We start from the raw sequence: 20,749 nt of genomic DNA, 5'->3' as shown, positions 1-20,749 counted from the left end.
CGCCTACAAGCTCACCACCAACGTACTTTAAGAATGTCATCCTTTAGGGGCAGCTAGATGTAGCAATTGCTATCCCTACTTTGCTACTTTGAGTTGTTCTTGATGCTACGGAACGTCTGCAGTCTAAGCACCTTGATGACTACTGTTTTTTATTTAAAAAAAGTATGCCTTTCATTTTTTCTGAGTCCAGTAGCTAGTTGTTTGTTACTGCAACCATTCACTATTCATTAGAATAGAGCATTCGTGTGTTTTTAAAAACATATGTTTCTTAAAAGTGCAAAGGTTGTGTGACATAGCTTCTTTTCATGTCATTGGCAACGGGACCAAAGAGTATTTGATTTCATTTCTACTACCCCAATGAATTTGATGGCATGACATCACTGGTAAAGGTGGCAAATCACTTATATACTCTCACTATGATGAAGCCTTAACATCTGCACTTGGCCAGTGGTCTGTGTGTGTGGTCTCTTTGAATGAAATTCCATGGTGTGGATGTAGAAACCAACTCAGGTCACTGAAGACTGGTCACAGACTCTGAACACCAGCTACACATAAGCAGAGCTGCCACACATACAGAATTTTCACACAGATGAGCAGAGTTGCCACAATTATAGCAGAACTACTGCACACATGACTAAAGCTGTTACATAAAAGGGTAGAGCCACCACACACATAATGTGCGTCATCACATCCACGAGTAGAGCAATGCACGTTCATGAACGGAGTTGTTACACACAATGGCAGAGCTAGCGTTCACTAGACTAGAGTTACTACATATGACGGGGCATACTTATGAGCAGATCTGCATTGCATTTGCACCATGCAACGTGGTACTGCGCAGCACAAACCTTAAATGCAATTTATGAAGCCACGCAAGGCCATTTTTGGTGGCCCTGAGTGGCTCCATAAATCTGGAGTAAGGCAATGCTGTGCAAATCACTGCATTGTCTTACAGTGCCTGGGAAGACGTTCCATGGGCGTTGCATGGGTGCTCCCACACACCTCCCACGGATTTTGATACATTCCCAGATTTACTGGTAAACCTGGGAATGCACCAAAATGCTACTCTTTCCCAGGGGAAGCGAAACAGGGAGAAATATCTTTATTTCTCCCAGTTACTCTCTCTTTCTATGTGTGCTGCATAGAGGAATATGCCTCAGGGGATTGTTTTGTGCAGGAAGGTGCCCCTTTCTGCACGGAAACAATCCTGGATGCAATGCAGACACCCTTGCACCATGGTGCAAGGGTGCCTGCATTACGGCTAGGCTGCCAAAGGGCACCAGCACAGAGGAAAATGCAGGAATGCATCATATTGACTTAAATACGGCGCACGTCTGTCCTTTCCCTGGCAGTACAAAGTGCAGCACTGCAAGGATACTTGCTGTGCTGCACCTCATGGCCAACTCATTAATATGCCTCCATAAGTGGAGCTACCACATGCATGGCTAGAGCTATCACATAGATAAATAGAACTGTTGCAAACAGGGGTAGAACTACCACATTCACATGAGGAGACACCACATACATGAGTTGTTGCCCACCAGAATAAAATTGCCACACACTAGAGCTGCCACACATGAAAGAAGGGCTATCACGTACACAAGTAGAGCCACCACATATCTGACTAGAGTATTTCAACACAAAGGTAGAACTGCCACACATTAGAATTGAGCTGCACCTGTATGAACAGAGCTGCCGTATACATGACTAGTCATTACACACAAAGGTAGAGCTACCAGACACCAGAGTACAGCTGACAAACACATAAATAGAGCCGCCACATACACGGCTGGCATCATTATACACAAGAAAAGAGCTGCCACCTTCACTAGGTGAACCATAACATACATGACTTAGAGCTGTGAAATATGCGACTAATACTGCTAGACACAAGAATAGAGGTGCCACATACATGAGTAGAGCCTCCAGAGATGCAAGAAGAGCCTAAATATACATTACTAGAGTCACCACACATTAGTCCTGCAGATAAACTGTCATGGGGTCACTATAATGCTCTGGACGATGTCTTCAACCTGCCTCCCAAAATACGCTTCTCCACAACACTACAAAAAATTGACTCTGGATCCTGTGATCCCAAGCAACTCTAGGCATCTCTGAAAACTACCCCTCCTCTCTGCACTCAAACCGGGTGTACTACTTAAAGCTTTTGCTGCATGCCACACAACCACTAGGAATCTGCAGAAAATCATAAATAAAAAGAATTTGATAATTTGTTGACATGAGGACACTCACCATCATTGATTCACTCATGCTCCTCATCTGGAAGACGTCCATGTTCACCTCACCCCGACGGCTGGCCACCTCATTGCTGGTGGAGTGATTGGGTTGAGGAAGATCGAAATACGTGCTGTCAGGTTCCCTGGGGAAAGAGAAGAAAGGCAGGGACAACTTGGTCAGGCCACACAATGCTCTGCAGCGCAAAATATCCACAATATTTGGTTGTTTGGGGTACCGCCTGTGTCCCCACCTCATAATGTCGATGTGGGCCAGTATAGTGAGGCTGTGTAGGAAATAAAGAGGGAGCAGAGGTTTGCATACATAGCACAACTTATTTCTCATTATTATGGTCACATTCAGTCACCTTTCCAAAGGCGCCCAGTCTTTTGATCATGTGACAGAAGCATAGGCAGAGTCTGGCAGGCTTTAAAGGAGATTGAACACTTTTTGAGAGGTAGACTGGGCAGGGTTAGAATCCTCTGAATGACTGGTCTCATTGAACGCGACTGACATTATCCCAGCCCGGCTAGTATTTCAAGACACCTATTTGTCTGAAAATCTCTTATTTCTTTACAGGATAGGCCTACTTAGCGGTTGAAAAAGACAGCCATACCTCCGATCATGCTTTTTAAAACGTTTGCCTACTAAGAACAAAATCATTCGTCCTAACCTTTTAAGTGTCAAAAATGTCCTGAAATGCGTCCTGGTACAAACCGAGATTTATATTTTACATCAGGTCTGTCCAGAAAAGGTAGATTTGTGGCAGACTTTCAGGAGATCCACCTCTGATACTTTCTAAACATACAATAGATTTCAAAAGGGAACTTGTCCTGAAAATCTGGTATATGGTATATGGTGCAAAATTGAGTTTTCTTCTAACAACTTCATGCTGGTGTGAAAGCCTAAAGGGGGTTATCAGAAGAAAACTCCTCTACTGCACCAATTTGAATAAAAAACGAGCTTCCTGACCTTAGAAAATTCATGTACCCTAAAATATTCCTAAAGACGACTGCATGAAGTTATGCTGTGCCTTTTTAGTAAAAAACGTGTAAGTCACAACAGGTTGTCTCCAGTTCTAACATATCACTGGTCCTCCAAGACTAGGTGGTGCGGGGTTGGAGGCAGCAATCACCAAAAAAGGACTCACATTTGAGTTTGTATTTGTTTTAATTGAGGGGCAATGTTATTTTTCTAAGAAATACTACATGTAGTAAACTAAGGAAACATACGGATAAGATCAAATATGAGCTTACACAGAGTGATGAGATTTTGGTTGTTGAGGACGGTGAGTGAAGGCAGCAGACAAGTAAGTACGTAGATTGATGATGATGCACACCATACATATTTGCATATTGTACATTACACAATTGGTGATCAAGACAGCAAGGGGAGGAGTTAGGGGATACAAGAATGAGGTATGCAGGTTAAGCATGCCAGTGTAGGCTTGACTCACAGCTGACGTTGTGACTGTTGAGCAGGCAGAAAAAGCAATGGAAAGGCAGAAGAGTCCACTGTGGCAAAAAGGTGGAAGGAGTGATGGCCCAATTGTGTACATGATGGCTGTGACCAGTGTAGAGGCAACTGAACACAGGTACACAGATGACATGAAGGTGCATGACTATAGAGAGTTTCATAGCACTGTGGAGGTGGTCCTTCCATTGATTTAAACATTGAAATGATGATCTTAAAGTGGAATTAAGCTTTAAGCTTACCTCAACCACAGCCTTGACTTCTAAGTACCCAACAGACAACTCTGAAAAGTACAGCAGGCGGAAGATCCTTCTCCTACCTAGCAGCCCGGACATGGAACACACTACCCCCCAACCTCAGGCAGACATTATCAAACAAGCAGTTCAGGGAGGACCTCAAGACCTGGCTCTTCGATTGAGCAGCACGCCTACATACAGTGCCTTGAGACCCTATGGGTGATTAGCTGTGCTTTAGAAATGATTGATTGATTGAATTGAAAGAAGCAGAAGGGCCATTCGCTGAGCGCGCAAAAAGTGGGCTGTGTTGAGGGAGAGCAAAGACAGCAGATGTTAAAAAGTTGATGAAGATATCAGGGGAAGCGGACAATGAGTAGGCTTCTGTCATTTGGCAATTTTCTCATTACAAGTTTATTCATAATGGGCTAGGCATGGAGAAATGGGAGGTTGGTATGGATTTTCTACATATAATGTAGTTGGTACCTAGTTGCAGCAGCTATGGTAGAAATTAGGAATGTGGTCCTTTTTGTATCTAAAGCACTCCAAGATTTCTGGATGAAAGTTAGAAAAATAGATCTGTCGGTCTGAGAAAGATGATGATGAGTTCAGCACATACATGATTTCAATTTTGATCAGTAGAGCAGGATGGATCATATGTATGTATGTGTTAGCATTAAGACAGAACCAATTTAGCTGGTTAGTAACAGAGCATTGTACACCAGCTGGGAGTTTACACCTTTACATTTCACAACAGCATTTACACACGTTTACCATTGTATTGCTTTTCTTACAAATGTATACAATTTTGGGCACTGGGAGATTAGGTGCTTTGCACAGAATCACACAGTTTCCACTGGAATAAAACGAAGGACATGCAATAATATGATTCTGCGGCTATGGAGTTTTCCTCATGTTTATGGATTTGCCACATTTGCCACATGATCCATTTTCTGTTGCATAATTTGCAGACTTCTGCCAAAAAAAATAGTTTCTAGCTCAAACAGATCGCAAGATACAAAACGCGTTGTACCATGTGCTCTTGCTTTGTAGAAGGCCCTTGCAAACGTTAACTGGCCAGTCATCTTTCATTTACTTATTGCTGCATTAGTTGTTGAATGGATACTAATGAAGTGAAATCTCTGCCAGACAGTGTTACTATGAGTGAAAATTATAAAAATGCAAAGCAAAGCATAATTTGTCTTTTCTTGCAAATCGTGGTTTGTATTGGATTGTAAATCCCCACCACTTTGTGTCGGTTTTGTAAGTTTGTGTTACAGAAGTAATGCAATCCTGATGAAAGTGTTTGTAAATTCTGGCCGCAGTCTCTAACGGAGTAGGATACTTGGGGCGGAGGGTGGCTAAATGATGAAAGAAGGGAAGTAAAAAATAATTTGTGGATATGAACATGCATGTGGTAAAAGTAGAAATCGGAAATAACGTAATCTGAAGAAAAGGTGCAAAGTGATAACAGAAGAGGATCCAACATTGAGTCTTGTGCTAGGCCCACTGGGAAAGGGCTGGACGAATTTCGGGTGTTGAAGGGGACATTGTGATGGTGTTTTATTTGAGTGCAAGTTCTTCAACCAACAGTAGAATGTTATACATCAAATTTATCAGACTCAAGAGGGGCACAGAGGGTTATTGGTCTAGCACACGTCCTCTCTGTGAGACATAAATCAAAAAACCAAAAGAGTGTGTTGCTCCAGAATAATCTGGGGGCACCAGCCTATATTAAGGTACAGCCTATATTAAGGTACTGGACCCGGCTTGGTCTTCAAGGGTGACTCCCTTTTAGGAGCACAAGCTCTCACCTACCAATGGTGCATTGGGCTACAATTGGGTTACTGGATGGGAGAGGCAAAGTACCCCCTTGTGGGGTCCCTTGGGCACTGCAGTGCCGGCTAACCCAGGAGCACAGCCCAGTAAAAAAGCAAGCCAGCCCTCACGGGTGAGGGATTGTGCCCCTAAAAGTACGGTGACCAGACGTCCCGGATTTCCCCTGACAGTATCGGCTTTTAGAGGACTGCCCCGGTGTCCCGGCGCTTCTCTTAATTATAAATAAATGTCCAGTTTTTTTGGGACAAAGGTCAGATCATTAAATAAATGTTCCACTTTTTTGGACAAAGGTCAGATCATTAAATAAAAGTTCCACTTTTTTGGACAAAGGTCAGATCATCTGGGGAAGCATAAGTTAAAGACTCCTCCAAAGTATTGAATAATTAAAGTAATCTGTTACTGTCAGGCAAGCCAGTCCCCTGCCTGCTCCCAGCAGAGAGACGGAGTGGGGAGCAGAGAGAGGTGGGTGGGGGTGGGTTGGGGATGCAGGGTGGGAGGTCAAGCCATATCTAATTTTAAATATATAGTCATAAATGTGTGTGTGTGTGTGTGTGTAAACACACATGTATAGGCACACATTCACAAAGCTATGCAAAAAAACGAAACAGGCCAGATAAAAAAGTGAGAGTCAAGTATTTAGTCCCTTTTTTATGTCTTTTTTGCTCCTCAAAACCTGGTCACCCTACCTAAAAGGGAGCTACCCTGGATGACCAGGTGGGTGCACTGCCTTAATATAGGCTGGCCTCCCGAGATTATTCCGGAAAAGCACACTCTTTTAGGTTACTCGGTTATAAATGAAACCTAAGAGTGGCTGCATTTCACTGACAGCAGCTTTAGCTTGTGCGCTGTGAGCTGCGAGCTGCGAATACCAAGCTGCTTGTGTGAAATAATATTGAAAAGAAAATGCTGTCTGAGGCCAAGCGGGACGCAGGCCATCATGAACACATGAAAAACTCTTCATTTAAAAGAAAGAATTAAGGACATTTGCAAGATGAAAGAGGTATGCTTAACAAGTAAAAATAAATAGCCAGAACCGCTAAAATTATTAGTAAAAAAGTAGTGTTATTAGTCAACATTAACATTTCAGTTCCTATATACTCAGGCTTCTAGTAAAAGTGCGCATGAAATATTTGCGCATTTGTGTACAGACACGTCGAAATGCGCAGGTGCGACCACTTGGCACTCTCCACATCCTCTACCCTGTTCCATGTGACCTGTGCTGCACGGGCCATCGGCCAAGGAACCCATGCAAAATGAGCGCGTGTGATGCCGTGGAGGCAGAGAACCAGTGCCTAATTTGCAAATAAAAGCAATGCCTAAAGCTCTCCTCTGAAGCACACGGCTGCTGCAGTTAAATGTGCGAGCACAGAATACCGAGTCAGCGTAATCCTAAAGTATTCTCGGGCCTCTTTAATCCATTTACAGCCACTCCAAGCCCCTCCTGTTCGCTCTTGCAGCTTTCTGCTACCCCCTTGCGAGGCTTTTCCGTCTTCCTCTTCCTCTGTTTTCACTGGGAATTGCCAGTTGCAGAAAAGTGTAATAAGTGCCGGTGCCCCCCCAAAGACAATCACGGCTCAAATTAAACTCTGCAAAGAACGGACAGAAGCACTTACAGGGTGTTCCAGAGGTGCTCAAAGGTCGTCCCTTCGTCGGCTGCGGGTGGCTGGGACATCTTTCCGATGGGTGAATCCGACAGGGGGTAGATGACTCTGAGAGCAAAGGAGATAGAAATGCGTTAGATTGTTGGATACTGGTTGGTGCAAACAACAGCGTTTCAACAGTAAGGAGCCTATGGACGGGCCAGTACTCACTCATTTTATCAACCGCAGATGGAAGGAGGGCTGAGGCAATCAAGTCAGTGATTGAAACCTGTGGCCTCCATAATGCACATAGAAGCCTACGGTAAATGCTTAAGCCTTCTAATCTATTTTACAGGTGGACTAGTCTGGAAAGACAGTGCTAAAATACAATTATCCGACAAGCTTCTCAGTTCACATGTGACTCCCTAATATCGACCTTAAGTCATTTTATATTATGTTACGTAGTGCTTTAAATGGAAATATAGAAGTGCAGGTACTCTCTATTTAGAGTACCTGTTTGCTCCTGAGAAGTACCGGCACTCATCCATTGTAACGTATTGCACCGGTGCTGAGAAGTGCAGGTACTGTCCCCTCCAAATTAAAGAAGTGGGGGTACTCAGTACCGGACAGTGCCTGCCCATTTAAAGCACTGATTTACGTTATGTCGTGTTATGTCAAATATGTTATATGTTAGGTGGCACACTCATCATCCTCCTGACAGTTGACCTTATATACCCAGTCCCTAGTAGTTATCATTTATCTAATGGAATATTTTTGTGTATGTTTTGTTAAAAGTTATCATTACGACTGTTAGTTTTTAAGTAGTATCACGTGAATTGTATGTTATGGCACTGGCCAGTCAGTACTCAGGGTCTCGCTTTCTTCACCCATAACCCGAAATTATTGGGGGTCAGCTCTCTCTACACGACGTCATGCAAACCCATCACCGCAGGGGACGCAGAAGTAGACCTCCCGTTGGCTGCTTTGGCGGAGAAGAATAAATGGGTTCGGTGTCTGAACCGTCTGCTCGCATGTTTGAGCAGCTTCGATGCCCCCTAGTGGGCAGTGAAAAAAGCTCAAGCTGCTCCAGAGGAATTAAAGCTTCAAGGTTTCGGGAGCAGGGGCGTCGGTAAGATACATTATACACCAGCAGGGCGCACAAGAGTGGCTTGAGAGGCAGTTGAAAGGGAGAGGTATTTGGACTGGTAGGAATACTAAGTAAGAAAAACACAACATTTTGCAAAATTATCAACATTGTTTAGGGCTTTCAAAACAGAGATGAAAGATGATGCACCCTACAGGACTAAAAGAGGGTAGGTGCCTAATTAACACGTGGTTCGTGTCATTCCTGATCCCATAAACCCATCTGCTTCTTAGGTCAACAGCACTCTGTATGCTGTGACTTGTAGACCCACACATATAATGAAAGACATCAAAATACCAGTTGCAATTAGGAACTAAAGAAGCACATTTTTATAGCGCTTTACCACAACATGTACGATCCTGAAGTGCTTAATAAACTAAGTGCCCTCATGGTTCTGCATTTGATTGCAACAGAGACCAGAATGTCATCAGTAGATCAAGGGTTTAATTCCCGACCCCGTGTCTTATCCTCCCATGGTTATTGATTATCATTGACTAGTAGGAGTATCTGTAATTACAGTGCTGAGAAACACGAAACACCGTGGCTGACAAATGCTATGTAAAAACAAGCTTTTATTTAAAAAAAGGAGATTGCAAAATCACAGATGGTTGAAAGACGAACCTGCAAAAGTATTGTCTCCACAATATTAAATACTGATAAGTCATCAAGGTATATAGATGTGGCTTTAAAAACAGTAAATCAGTTCCTCTTTGCTTGTAATTATCTTCCCGATAATGTGGCAGTCAATAAGAGGGGTTGATATTGTTGTAAGTCAACATTTTCGCCTCGATGTTGTGACACACATCCAACAAAACTGGCTCAAGCAATCAGACATGACATGGTATGCTAAAAAGGATGACCTGGACAGGATGTAAGTCAACCAATTCCTTTCAGGAATTTTCCCTGTTCCTTGCACCTACATGGTTTGCTTCTTATTGCAATTGAGTCAGAGGTTGACAAGTAACTTCCAAACCAGCAGCATAGTCAAGCAAATGTCAAGCAAAACACGAATAGGCAACGGAAAAAACGCCAGCATACAAGTGTAATTACACCACCCCAACATGCACACAACATCACATCACTTTTAGGTCTCATTTGAGAGAGTGCATGCATGGTCGCTTGTGGGCCATTTTATTTAGAGCTTGCCGATCGCATACCATTGGTTGGCTTACACTCATTCACTTCCTCTTTGACTGCTTGTGCCTCCACTGGAGCAGGGCCCAAGCATTGCTTCGCATTTTCAGAGCGATCGCTTTGTTTTAGTTGTCGCACTCCATAAGGGTCTCACAGTGCTCTGCTCTGCATTGTTGCTTGCCTCTCCCGCATTCTTGCCTGCTTATCTCGTCCCACCCAACCCTCCCACATTGTACCTTGCTCGTCCCATTCTTCCCACAACCCTCCTGCATTGTTGCTTGCTTCCCCATTTTTCCACCCCTCTTACATTGTTGATTGCTTGCCACATCTCTCCCAACAACTCCTGCATTGTGGCTTGCTACATTTGGCTCGCCTCCTCCAATGTTGTTGTTTGCTTGCACCATCCTTGCCATCCCTCCCACATTGTTGCTTGCTTGTCCTGACCCTCTCCCACGTTGTTGCTTGCTTATTCTGCTCCCGCTTGTATTGTTGCTTGCCTGACCCCCTGGCCTGTTGTTGTTCCTTGCACCATCCTTCCTGCCCCTCCGATGTTGTTGTTGTTTGCGCTGTCTCTGCCACCACTCACCCACCCCTCCGGCCTGCAGTGTTTCCAAAATCTAACTCATTTTGCCATCAGGCTATCCTACACCAACCACCTCTAATATTGAACTAACTCTGTACGAACCTCACACAACTAAAGGCCAGCAAAACATCAAACGCAATAGTTTGGTAGCATCCCCAGGTCCAGTGAAAAGGGTGCCCAAATACAAAATGTACTTTGATGCCATATTAATATTAATCACCATACAAGTTACACTAACATAACATAACACAGATCAAATGTGGTATTTTATACCACTCCTTTAGTAAACACCAAGGTGGTGGTGTGGTGTCAATGAGATTTTTTTTTATTTTTTTTAATGCCACCTTTACTGTCTTGGGTCCACACAGACTTAAGACAACCTCCAGGCTTAATATGCTGAGGTTCCACTAACTGCCTGACAGCCCAGGATTTAAGTGGGATGAGCCCTTCCAGCTCTTACACCAGCAGTCATTAAAAACCGATATTGAAATGGGTCTCTACCAGTTCCTATGTTCATGACTATAACTTCAGATGCAAAACACTGATCATTTTCTGATCAGTCAATGTAAAAACCATTAAGGCAATCCATGATAGTGATGCTGTTCCTTTTTATACTGTTTCCTTTTTTTTCAAGATGTTTTGTTTCTGTAGTTTTTTTCATTTAGATTATTACTTTTATATAGTGTGTACTAAGAACTGAGTCACCTCTAGGTTCTTTGTGCGTTCAGGTTGTGGGTGGGTGTTTGCCGTAGGCCACGTTTGAGCGCTCTGAGGTTGAGGCTGATGGCAGTGTAAGTTTCTCAGAGTGGTTTTCAATGGGTCATTAAAGTGTTCAGAATACAAGTTCATCCAGTCCTTGTCCTCTCTGCAGATCACAGAGAACATTGGCCTTCTGTGCTAATCGCAACCGTGAGTCTCTGCGAAAGTTGGTGACGGAGGTACACAGCTGTCAAAATATTGATAGGATGAAAGTAAAACAAGATGCAGTACTTACAGGTGCGTGGGTGCGTTATATACATAGGGGTGGTAAAGTGAAGGAGATTCAGGGAAGTTCATGCAGGAAAGAGCGAAAACTGCATAATGAAGAGGAAAGAGATGAGGAGTGAGGTATGCAGATGGAGGATTTCAGAAAGAGGTAGGAATTAAAATGGCATAACAGAGAGACTGCAGTAAAAAGTGTTGTGTAGGTAGGAACAGAAGGGATTGAGACACACTGAAGATTACAGACCTTACAATATTAAATTCACAGTCTCATATTTTCAGAACTGATATATTATCAAATCTATTTACTCATAAGGCAACAAAATATGGGTTTAGTTTTATTGTATGGGAAGTGCAGGATTTTCATTTAAGGTGTTTGAGCCACAACCCTTCATTATATAGGTCACGCATCTTGGAAAGGATTTCTAGTTATCTGATAAATTCACACCCCTTTGAGAGATCCTCAATACATTTTTCATCCAACATAAGCCCTGCTGGTAGCAACAACCCCTCCAGTCACACAAGTGGGTGTACGCGGTTAGTGAAACGCCTGCTTCATTTGCATCAAGTTCCTGCTGCATTATCAAGGTGACGCCTGGCGCGGCGTCACGCACGTGTCTTGGGACATCACACACAGGCCCTCGGTGATTACTGCGGAGCGCAGAACTCATTACACCCCAATGTTGCCACTTCCTCTCCACTCATTGTCTCTTGTGTTCCTGTCAGGCATTGGTCAGGCCTCCACGGGCTCGGCGCGTGAAAGAAAGAATTAGCAGTTACGGTTCTCTCTGTGAGGAAGTGCCAAGGTGGGCAAGCCCAGGCCTGTCCGCGGCTGCGGGTCAGGTAGGGGAGCCAACGTTGTGCTCCAGCCAACGCTACACCGGTAGTAGGGAGGGCTCCTCGCGGTTTTCTGAACGTGGGATCTCTGACGGGCCTCCTCCTGGAGTGCGGCACGCGCCAGCGAGGCGCGGCCTCCTTCCCACCTAGGGCGCCCCAGGGGTGCACCCCCCACGCCAAGCCCCCAGGCCAGTCACAACTAACCATCGCAAGAACACGGATAGATCTGACCTGGATATTCGAACAAAGCAACGGGGCTGTGCGGGTCACCCAGCACAGACACAGGACTGCATAGGACTGAAAACAGCGGGTTCAGCCAGGTCCCGTTAATGTAAATGAAGAAATAGCTCGTTTATGGACACTGATTTGAAAATCAAGATATCCTCATGAAGGTCTATGGGGGTTCTTGTTTGTCAGATGGGTAAAAAGAAGTTAAAATAGGACGACACCCGCCAAAGGTATGAATTCACAGGAATAGGGCTGGCTGGCTAGGGTTGCCAGCCTATGGGTGACCAGTCATGATACCACAGGAATAGGTCTGACCAGGGAGGAGAGCACAGGGATAGGTCAGGTGTGCTAGCATAGGGATAAGGCTGCTCAGGCATGTACGCACAGAGTACAGTTACAGTGTTGGTCAGGTGTGCAAGCAGAAGGATAGTGCTAGCCAGGAATGCGAGTAAAAATATAGAGCTGGGTACTTCACTTTAATATAAACTCTCCAAAATATTGTGCTTCCAAATAATTGTGGCCAAACTATAGGCTTAGTTTACCTAAATCTCTCTCTCTCGATATATATATATATATATATATATATATATACACACACACACACACATATGTATACATAATTATGTATTTATTTATATACATTGATGACGATATATATATATATATCTATATATATATTTATATATATATCTATATATATATCTTCAAGGGATATTGATGTGAAGTTACAAATAATAAATCTATACTTGTCAATACTTTGGCCCTCGATATTTTGGAAACTATGTTTCAGTAGAATGATGTTGCAGTAGCCAATACTTTGACATAAACCACTGCAGGCTGCATGTGTGTGTTGACCAGGTACTGCACCCACGCAGCTTCTGCAGAACCACCACTGATCGTGGGATGTAAGTAATGAGGGTACACTTGATGAAAAACTAACTAAACTTTTCTAGAGCATGCTAGCACATGAGATTTGCAATCAAGGGAGGTTAATTCAAATACAGCTCACTGGATTGATAACATTAGGAGAATTTGTGCCCATATTTATACTTTTTTAGCACCGCATTTGCGCCACTTTTTGACGCAAAAGCAGCGCAAACCTACGAAATACAATTGTATTTGTTAAGTTTGCGCCGCTTTTGCGTCAAAAAATGACACAAATGCGGTGCGAAAAAAGTATAAATATGGGCCTTAGTGTGTAATGCACATGCATGAATTAATTTGCTACCCTTCTCTTACATTCTTCCAAGTGCATGCATGCGTGAGCACAGTATCAGCATATACAATTCAAAGAAGAGCTCAGACCCTTATGCAATACACTAACCCCTTCCATCACAGGGCACACTGTATGCCGACATGCATTTATAACCACACCTCCATGCTCTAGCCTGCTACAATAATGAATGATGATGAACGCTAAAAGACCACACAAGTGGCACCATTATTCTATGCATCATAAACCATCTCAGAAGATGTAATCTCCCAAGGACCGACTCAGCCATTCATGCTTCCGAGATAGATAAAATGAGTAGCATTTGAGCTGGAGACAAATAACACGTTATGTAAAAGCATCAGAAACAATACACCTTGTAATTTGTGGTTGTTTTAAAATACGTATAACACTTTGCTGTCCTGCAGATGAATTTTGTTTTTACTTGGGAGAAGGTTAAAATGTCGCCCCCTACTTTTGCCTCCCTAACAAAAATAGAAAATCGAAAAGAAAACATTTTGGGCGAGAATGTGATAAAGGTTAAATCTGCAGTCGGTGCACATGGCACTTTTGTTGATTTGTTTGAGAATATTATTGAGTATGAGGGGTAGCAGACTCATTTTCACGTCTTTCCTGAATATTCAGAGAATGGAGTGTGTCCATAAACACAACCAAAAATGTGCCAAAGCATGGAACCCTGTTTTTTTACGGGGCCATATGTTTCATGGGATAGTGTGTTTCAGGGGACGCAGTGCTTCATGGGAAGATGTGTTTCATGGGATGTTGTGTTTTATGGAGCGCTGTGTTTCATGGAACCCTCTGTTTCACGGGGTCCTCTGTTTCACAGAACTGTGTTTTCCGGGATTCTGTGTTTCGTGGCACTATCTGTTTCATAGGACCCTCTGTTTCTTGGGGCCCTCTGTTCTTCTATTTCTTCCTCAGTCTTTCGTGCATTTGACCATCATCTGACATATATTCATGGCCAGCCTTCTCCTCATGTTCATGCTGAGAACGCAACGACGACCCAGTTTCTGTGGGTAATCAAGGCCCATACTTCAGACGTTCTTGGGTATGGTTCACAATGATTATATTGTTCTCTCAGTTCCAACGATTGACAGTGGAGTGACCATAACATTAACTGAGGGAAGAGAAGCACATGAACTCACTCAACAGTAGCTTCATAAAAGATCCCCTTTCCTCGTTCTATCAGCACGCAGTGCAACCTTCTTGAACAGAGGCACTACGTGGTAACGCAGCAGCCATACTTAGTTTTTTTTATCAATGCATTTGTTGCCTGCAGTCCTGTATTTATGAAAAATAAAAAATAAACTATAAGTACCAGAATGCAAATGGTAATACAACACTGGGTGTAGTCCTCAGTTTTCCTTCCCTATACCAGTCTACCAAGCGACCTACAGTGCTTTCAACAGTAAAAATTGTGATTTTTTAGTACTGGTTAGTGAGGTATCCAGAGTATTACTACGCACCCCAATCCCGGCACATCATATGCATTTACAAAACTCCATTCAGACATCATTAGAGCTGTCAAACTGCCTGGTTTGCGGTGCATTCTGGTATCATAGGCCAGAGACATTAACGATGCTCTTACAATGCACCAGGCTCACTCCTTGCAGCTGTTTGCTATATGTCAGAACTGGTGAATCTACAGATGTCACTAAGCACCTCTACTCTGGCATACAGTGTGGGATTGGTATCTCACCACCGAGGCTCCTACAATACTCCTACAAATGCATTTGTCACAGGCCATTCCAATACTGGGCTGTAACTGTTAAATATTTCAAGAGTCCACATACCTGCTGAAGAGAATTCCTCAATCTGCAGGTTCAAAGAAACCAACTCAGCTTTTCAATCTTCTGAGGTTGATAACCTTTTATCATTGAGTAATAATGCAATTAATTATGTGAAAATAGTTCATTTTCATTTACTCCTCAAATGGTATCTCCATACCTCCAAGCATGTATAACTCACAGTTTAGAATGTAACAAAAATGAGACAAACAAACCGTATTAATACATTTATCTCTTTGTTTTATAAAGATGTTTAACATTAAAATTAGGGTGTAGGATATCAGTGAACACATTTCACTGAAAAACATGCATTGGTAAAGTCAATAGGTCTGACCTAATCGAGAGCTATTGGTTGGTCAATGTGTTCCGGTCATGCTGCACAGCAGTGCAGCTGCTGTGCAGCAGGGCTAAAAGTTAGAGAAAAAAAGCATTAAGGCGCAGCCACCTTGGGCTGCATCATGGCACTTCTTTCTCTGGCGGAAGTGGCAAGCAGTGACAGGGGAAGGGGCAGGGGAGAGGAGGGAAGTGGAGGGGGGTGTGGGGCAGGGTAAATAATGACAACAGGGCAACCACGCGGGAGGGGGAATGGACTGGGCAAGCAATGACAGGGAGCGGGATGGGGAAGGAGGGAAGGCAGCCTGCAAGCTCATGCACTCTCAGTGAGCGTTGCATGTAGAAGAAAAAAAAGTAGCCTGGAACAGAAAGCATGAGCAAGAGATGAGCCCTCAGTAAGAAAGGAGTCATGCTCTGAGGAGTTTAAAACACAGGAAGAAGTGAAGACCAAAGAGCAGAGAGGAGCCAGCATAAAAGATGACGGTAAGGCCAACCAATGATAAGCAATGGACGTGTTCTAAGCCCCCTTTAAGCTAACAAAATGTGTCACAGGTGAGAGCACATGCGCCGTCTCAGGTGAGAGACCAAGGCCCGTATTTATACCCCGTTTGCGCCGAATTAGCGTCGTTTTTTTCGACGAAAATTCGGCGCAAAACTAACGCCATATTTATACTTTGGCGTTAGACGCGTCTAGCGCCAAAGTATGGGCAAATAGCGTCATTTTTTTGCGTGAACGCCTTCCTTGCGTTAATGAGATGCAAGGAAGGCGTTCCCGTCTAAAAAAATGACGGCGACGCAAATGCGTCGTATTTATACTCCCGGGCAAAAGTCACGCCCGGGAGGTGGCGGGTCAAAAAACCCCGCATTTGCGCCGCTATTTAACGCCTGGGTCAGGGTAGGCGTTAAGGGGCCTGTGGGCTCAAAATGAGCCCACAGGTGCCCTCCCCTGCCCCCAGGGACCCCCCCTGCCACCCCTGCCCACCCCAGGAGGACACCCAAGGATGGAGGGACCCACCCCAGGGACATTCAGGTAAGTATAATTTTTTATATTTTTTATTTTTTTTTGGGTGGCATAGGGGGGCCTTATTTGTGCCCCCTACATGCCACTATGCCCAATGACCATGCCCAGGGGACATAAGTCCCCTGGGCATGGCCATTGGGCAAGGGGGCATGACTCCTGTCTTTACTAAGACAGGAGTCATTTAAATGGCATCTGGGCGTCGAAAATAATGGCGCAAATCGGGTTGAGGCGATTTTTTTGCCTCAACCTGACTTGCCCCATTTTAAGACGCCCTAACGCCATTTTCCCCCTACGCCGGCGCTGCCTGGTCTACGTGGTTTTTTTCCACGCACACCAGGCAGCGCCGGTCTGCTAGCGCCGGCTAACGCCATTCCATAAATACGGCGCCCGCATGGCGCTTCAGAATGGCGTTAGACGGCGCTAAATTTTTTGACGCTAAACTGCGTTAGCGCAGTTTAGCGTCAAAAAGTATAAATATGGGCCCAAGGCCCATATTTATACTTTTTAGCGCCACATTTGCGTCACTTTTTTACGCAAAAGCAGCGCAAGCGTACAAAATACAATTGTATTTAGTGAGTTTGCGCCACTTTTGCATCAAAAAAATGACGCAACTGTGGCGCTAAAAAAGTATAAATATTGGCCCAAGTGAGTAGCCTGCGGGTTCTGGTTCCGACTCCAGTTAGATATCCTAAGGCGTAATATCTCTGCTCATCCTCAAGGGCACAAATTACGCACAATGGAAGTTACGCGGCTTGCTGAGGTGGTGTACCTGCTGCTTAGATGAGTTACGTGAATAATTCATGTTCCAATCCTGGTAACCTATCTTGTCAGTTTAATGCACGAACTATTATCTGATACCTGTGTGTAAACTGTAGCGTGTGCTTTCCTAGAGCAGTAAAGGAGGTGCACTTGGCCATGCATTTGTTGAACAGACTTCAAACAGCGCTGTTTGGAAGCGGTATGAGGTGCTCTCCTCTCCATTCGCCATTCAGGAATGTGGTCTGGCTGCAGTCAGTACTCTGCTGCCACCAACAGGAAGGCCAAGAAATTGTCAGCTCAGCAAGAGATCTCTGATGCACGAATTGTAATGAATGATGTAAATGAAATACAACCTGAAATATGAATGTACAAAAGGCAACGCGTGAACTGAAAGTGATATCAAAATTGAAGAGACCATTTCACGAGGGTCTCAGTGTTTAGGTCTGGCTTAGAGACAGTTGTAGGCATATAGTTAGCCAGCCACGTTGAATGCTTTGAACTTCACCACCAGCCCTGTGACCTTCGAATTGTTGCAAAGCGCGTGATATGTTGAAGTGTTGTTTGACAGTCTCTCACATTGTTGTGATTATTGATCCAACGAGCAATGTGAGGTAATGTTATGTCCCTGAGAAGTACACAAGATACTATCGTGGCGTCTCTCTGTGTGAGACCTAGGAATACCCTGAACATTTAGAGTCAGGCAGTGCTTGATGTGTCTCTCCGGCAGTATTTGCTCAAGTTGTGTGCAAATTACAACCAAGGGATTTCACACGCATCCCATAAAAGTGATTTCACATAATAACTCCTACTACCATCTTAGTATGACTGTGTCACATTTGGAACGAACTTCCAGAAGTCCATTAGTCAAGGGTATGCAACATTTGGCGCTGCTGTGTTGAATGGTTCAAAAGGTATTAGTGAAAACAAACAAAAGCTTGCTCTATGGCTTGAAGGTCTTATGAACCATACATTTTAAGAATTTATTTCCTAGTAAATAGAAGCGTGGTTATACTGCACAATCTCTGACAGTATTATTTTTATCAATTGGTGATAGAAACACACTTTTTGTTAATATCTGCAAATTTCCCAAATTATGAGGAAAATAACGTAGCAAATTATATGCCAAATACAGTAAATTCATAGTTACGCAGTAAACACTGAGCCCACAAAATTGGTAAATCCACTGTTGATCACCATTGCCCATTGTTTTACTATTCATTTATTTAAGAAATGAAAATAAACCATTCAGCTGCATTTGAAGAAAACAGTTTCTATAGATAAACTTTAAAGAAAAAATATTTTTCAAACCTTCCCAAAATAAACATGCAATATAAAAAATATGGTAATGGGTACCATGTATAATATGGTTCCATTTTGTTCTCATGGGGCTTTTGTGACATTTACAAACCACTCAACCTTGAGTTTCATGGTCTTTGAGGTCCCCGGAACAGTTCAATGCAATAGTGGAAATAAATCAATCTATCTATCTATCTATCTATCTATCTATCTATCTATCTATCTATCTATCTATCTATCTATCTATCCACAAACACATATTTAAAGGAGTTGCTCTCCACCTAAACTTGCAAATTACCTAAAGGTCCCTGCTTCCTTATTTGCATAAGGTATGCCACATTCTAAGCCTGAAAGGGTACTGTCTTATTTATAGTGGGTGCTCCTTTGTACCTAGACAAAGCTATACCTCACTGATGAACTCTAACTAGAGAAAAATACATGTGTCATGGGTTGCTTTTATTCATTCCAGGTTGGCTTGGATGGTATTTTACTAATCCAAAGCTGTAATACAGTGCTTTGACTGGTGATGGCCGTTTGTTAGTTTTCAGCTCAACGTGGATGGCACTTGCTAATCATATGCTTAAAGATTTTTCTGTAGAAATGACAAAATGTTTTGCCACTCTCTAGCTTGAAATGGATGGCACTGTGCTAATCCCAGGCTTAAAGACTCAGGGGGTTATTCTAACTTTGGAGGAGTGTTAATCTGTCCCAAAAGTGACGGTAAAGTGACGGATATACCACCAGCCGTATTACGAGTTCCATAGGATATAATGGACTCGTAATACGGCTGGTGGTAAACCCGTCACTTTTCCATCACTTTTGGGACGGATTAACACCTCCTCCAAAGTTAGAATAACCCCCTCAGTGTGTTTGTGTTGCGTGGTGCTCCATATAAAGAAGCTGCTCTCTCTCTAAACTTGGGGACTAACCAGAGTACCCTGCTTCCTTTTTTGCATCTATATACAACAAAAGCTGTAGAGAAACAAATATTATAGAGAACGGAGTTGTAGTTCATGTACCATTGATATAAACAAGAGGGAAATAATATACTCTTTTCTACAATCCTGGTGCCTTTTACATCTTGCGCTTTAGCCACCCCAGTCATTTGCAGACCTAATTATTACAGAAAGTTGCATGGATATTTCCCACGAGAACACACGGCTTGCGTCACACAGGAAACACCCATTTGGACAGAAAATAATGACCTAAATTAGCATATTTAAAAAAACTGAAAGATTCAAAGGTAAGATGTTTATTTCCCAGTATTTTAGCTCTGAGAGGTAAAAAGAGCACTTGCCACATTATATTAAAACATTATAAAGTAGGTTAGGAACAAAGACACAGGAAAGAAAACTTTAGGATCTAATTCCAGTCTATGTCTGGACCAAAATATAATTATCTTTACAGCAGTTCCCTATGTCATAAACCTATACGCCAACAACTGCACCTCTAGAAACTCCTTATAACTGGTCAAACTGAACTTTCACTAAGAATATCATTGATATGTTTGAGTGCCAGTCTTAGCTGTTACATTAACAACAATCATTTTGAGCCACTTCCCATGTAAGTTTTTTTCAAGCAACTGTCATCTGACCAATTGCTGAAAATTCAGGAGGCGCCACTATCAAAGAGTGAACGTATACTTTAACAAAGACAGCGCGTCATAAATACGTTTCACACTACATGGCTGTTCACAGTTTTTTAATCATTTTTTTCAAACGATAAAAAAGGTATACAGTGATATAAATAGACCCTCAAGGCTTCTCTTATGAAATATTTACCATTTATTAGTAGTCACGTTTATATACAGGGGAGAGGTTAAGCGTTCCACAAGCATGCCGCATCCAGCCGGTTAGTTCATAATTAAGAACAGAATTAATTGACCCATTGACTCAAGAGAACCCACACATTAGTGGAGATTTGAGATGAATATCCCAGTTTATTTTTATTTCTCCTTCAAATAGGAGAGGCACAACATTACACTGCGAAAGAGGTGAGCTCGGGGACGGGGGATGAACCGTGCAAAGATGTGAACTGAGATGGCTATTGCATGAG

General features: G+C 43.1%; 1 protein-coding gene across 2 annotated transcripts in view; it reads right to left on the bottom strand.

The window, feature by feature from the left end:
• Nucleotides 1–20,749, bottom strand: part of TP73 (tumor protein p73) — a 376,712-nt gene that overhangs the window by 249,227 nt on the left and 106,736 nt on the right. For both annotated transcript variants that reach the window (XM_069239944.1, XM_069239945.1), the window contains exons 2-3: nucleotides 7,394–7,489; nucleotides 2,254–2,380 (exon numbers count right to left, since the gene is read on the bottom strand). In XM_069239944.1, the coding sequence (XP_069096045.1) occupies nucleotides 2,254–2,380; nucleotides 7,394–7,489 (223 nt within the window). The remainder of the gene's footprint in view (nucleotides 1–2,253; nucleotides 2,381–7,393; nucleotides 7,490–20,749) is intronic.

Source organism: Pleurodeles waltl, chromosome 6, assembly GCF_031143425.1.
Source record: "Pleurodeles waltl isolate 20211129_DDA chromosome 6, aPleWal1.hap1.20221129, whole genome shotgun sequence".
NCBI lineage: Eukaryota > Metazoa > Chordata > Amphibia > Caudata > Salamandridae > Pleurodeles > Pleurodeles waltl.
The sequence above is the reverse complement of the archived record's forward strand: the minus strand, read 5'-3'. Positions and strand labels throughout refer to the sequence as shown.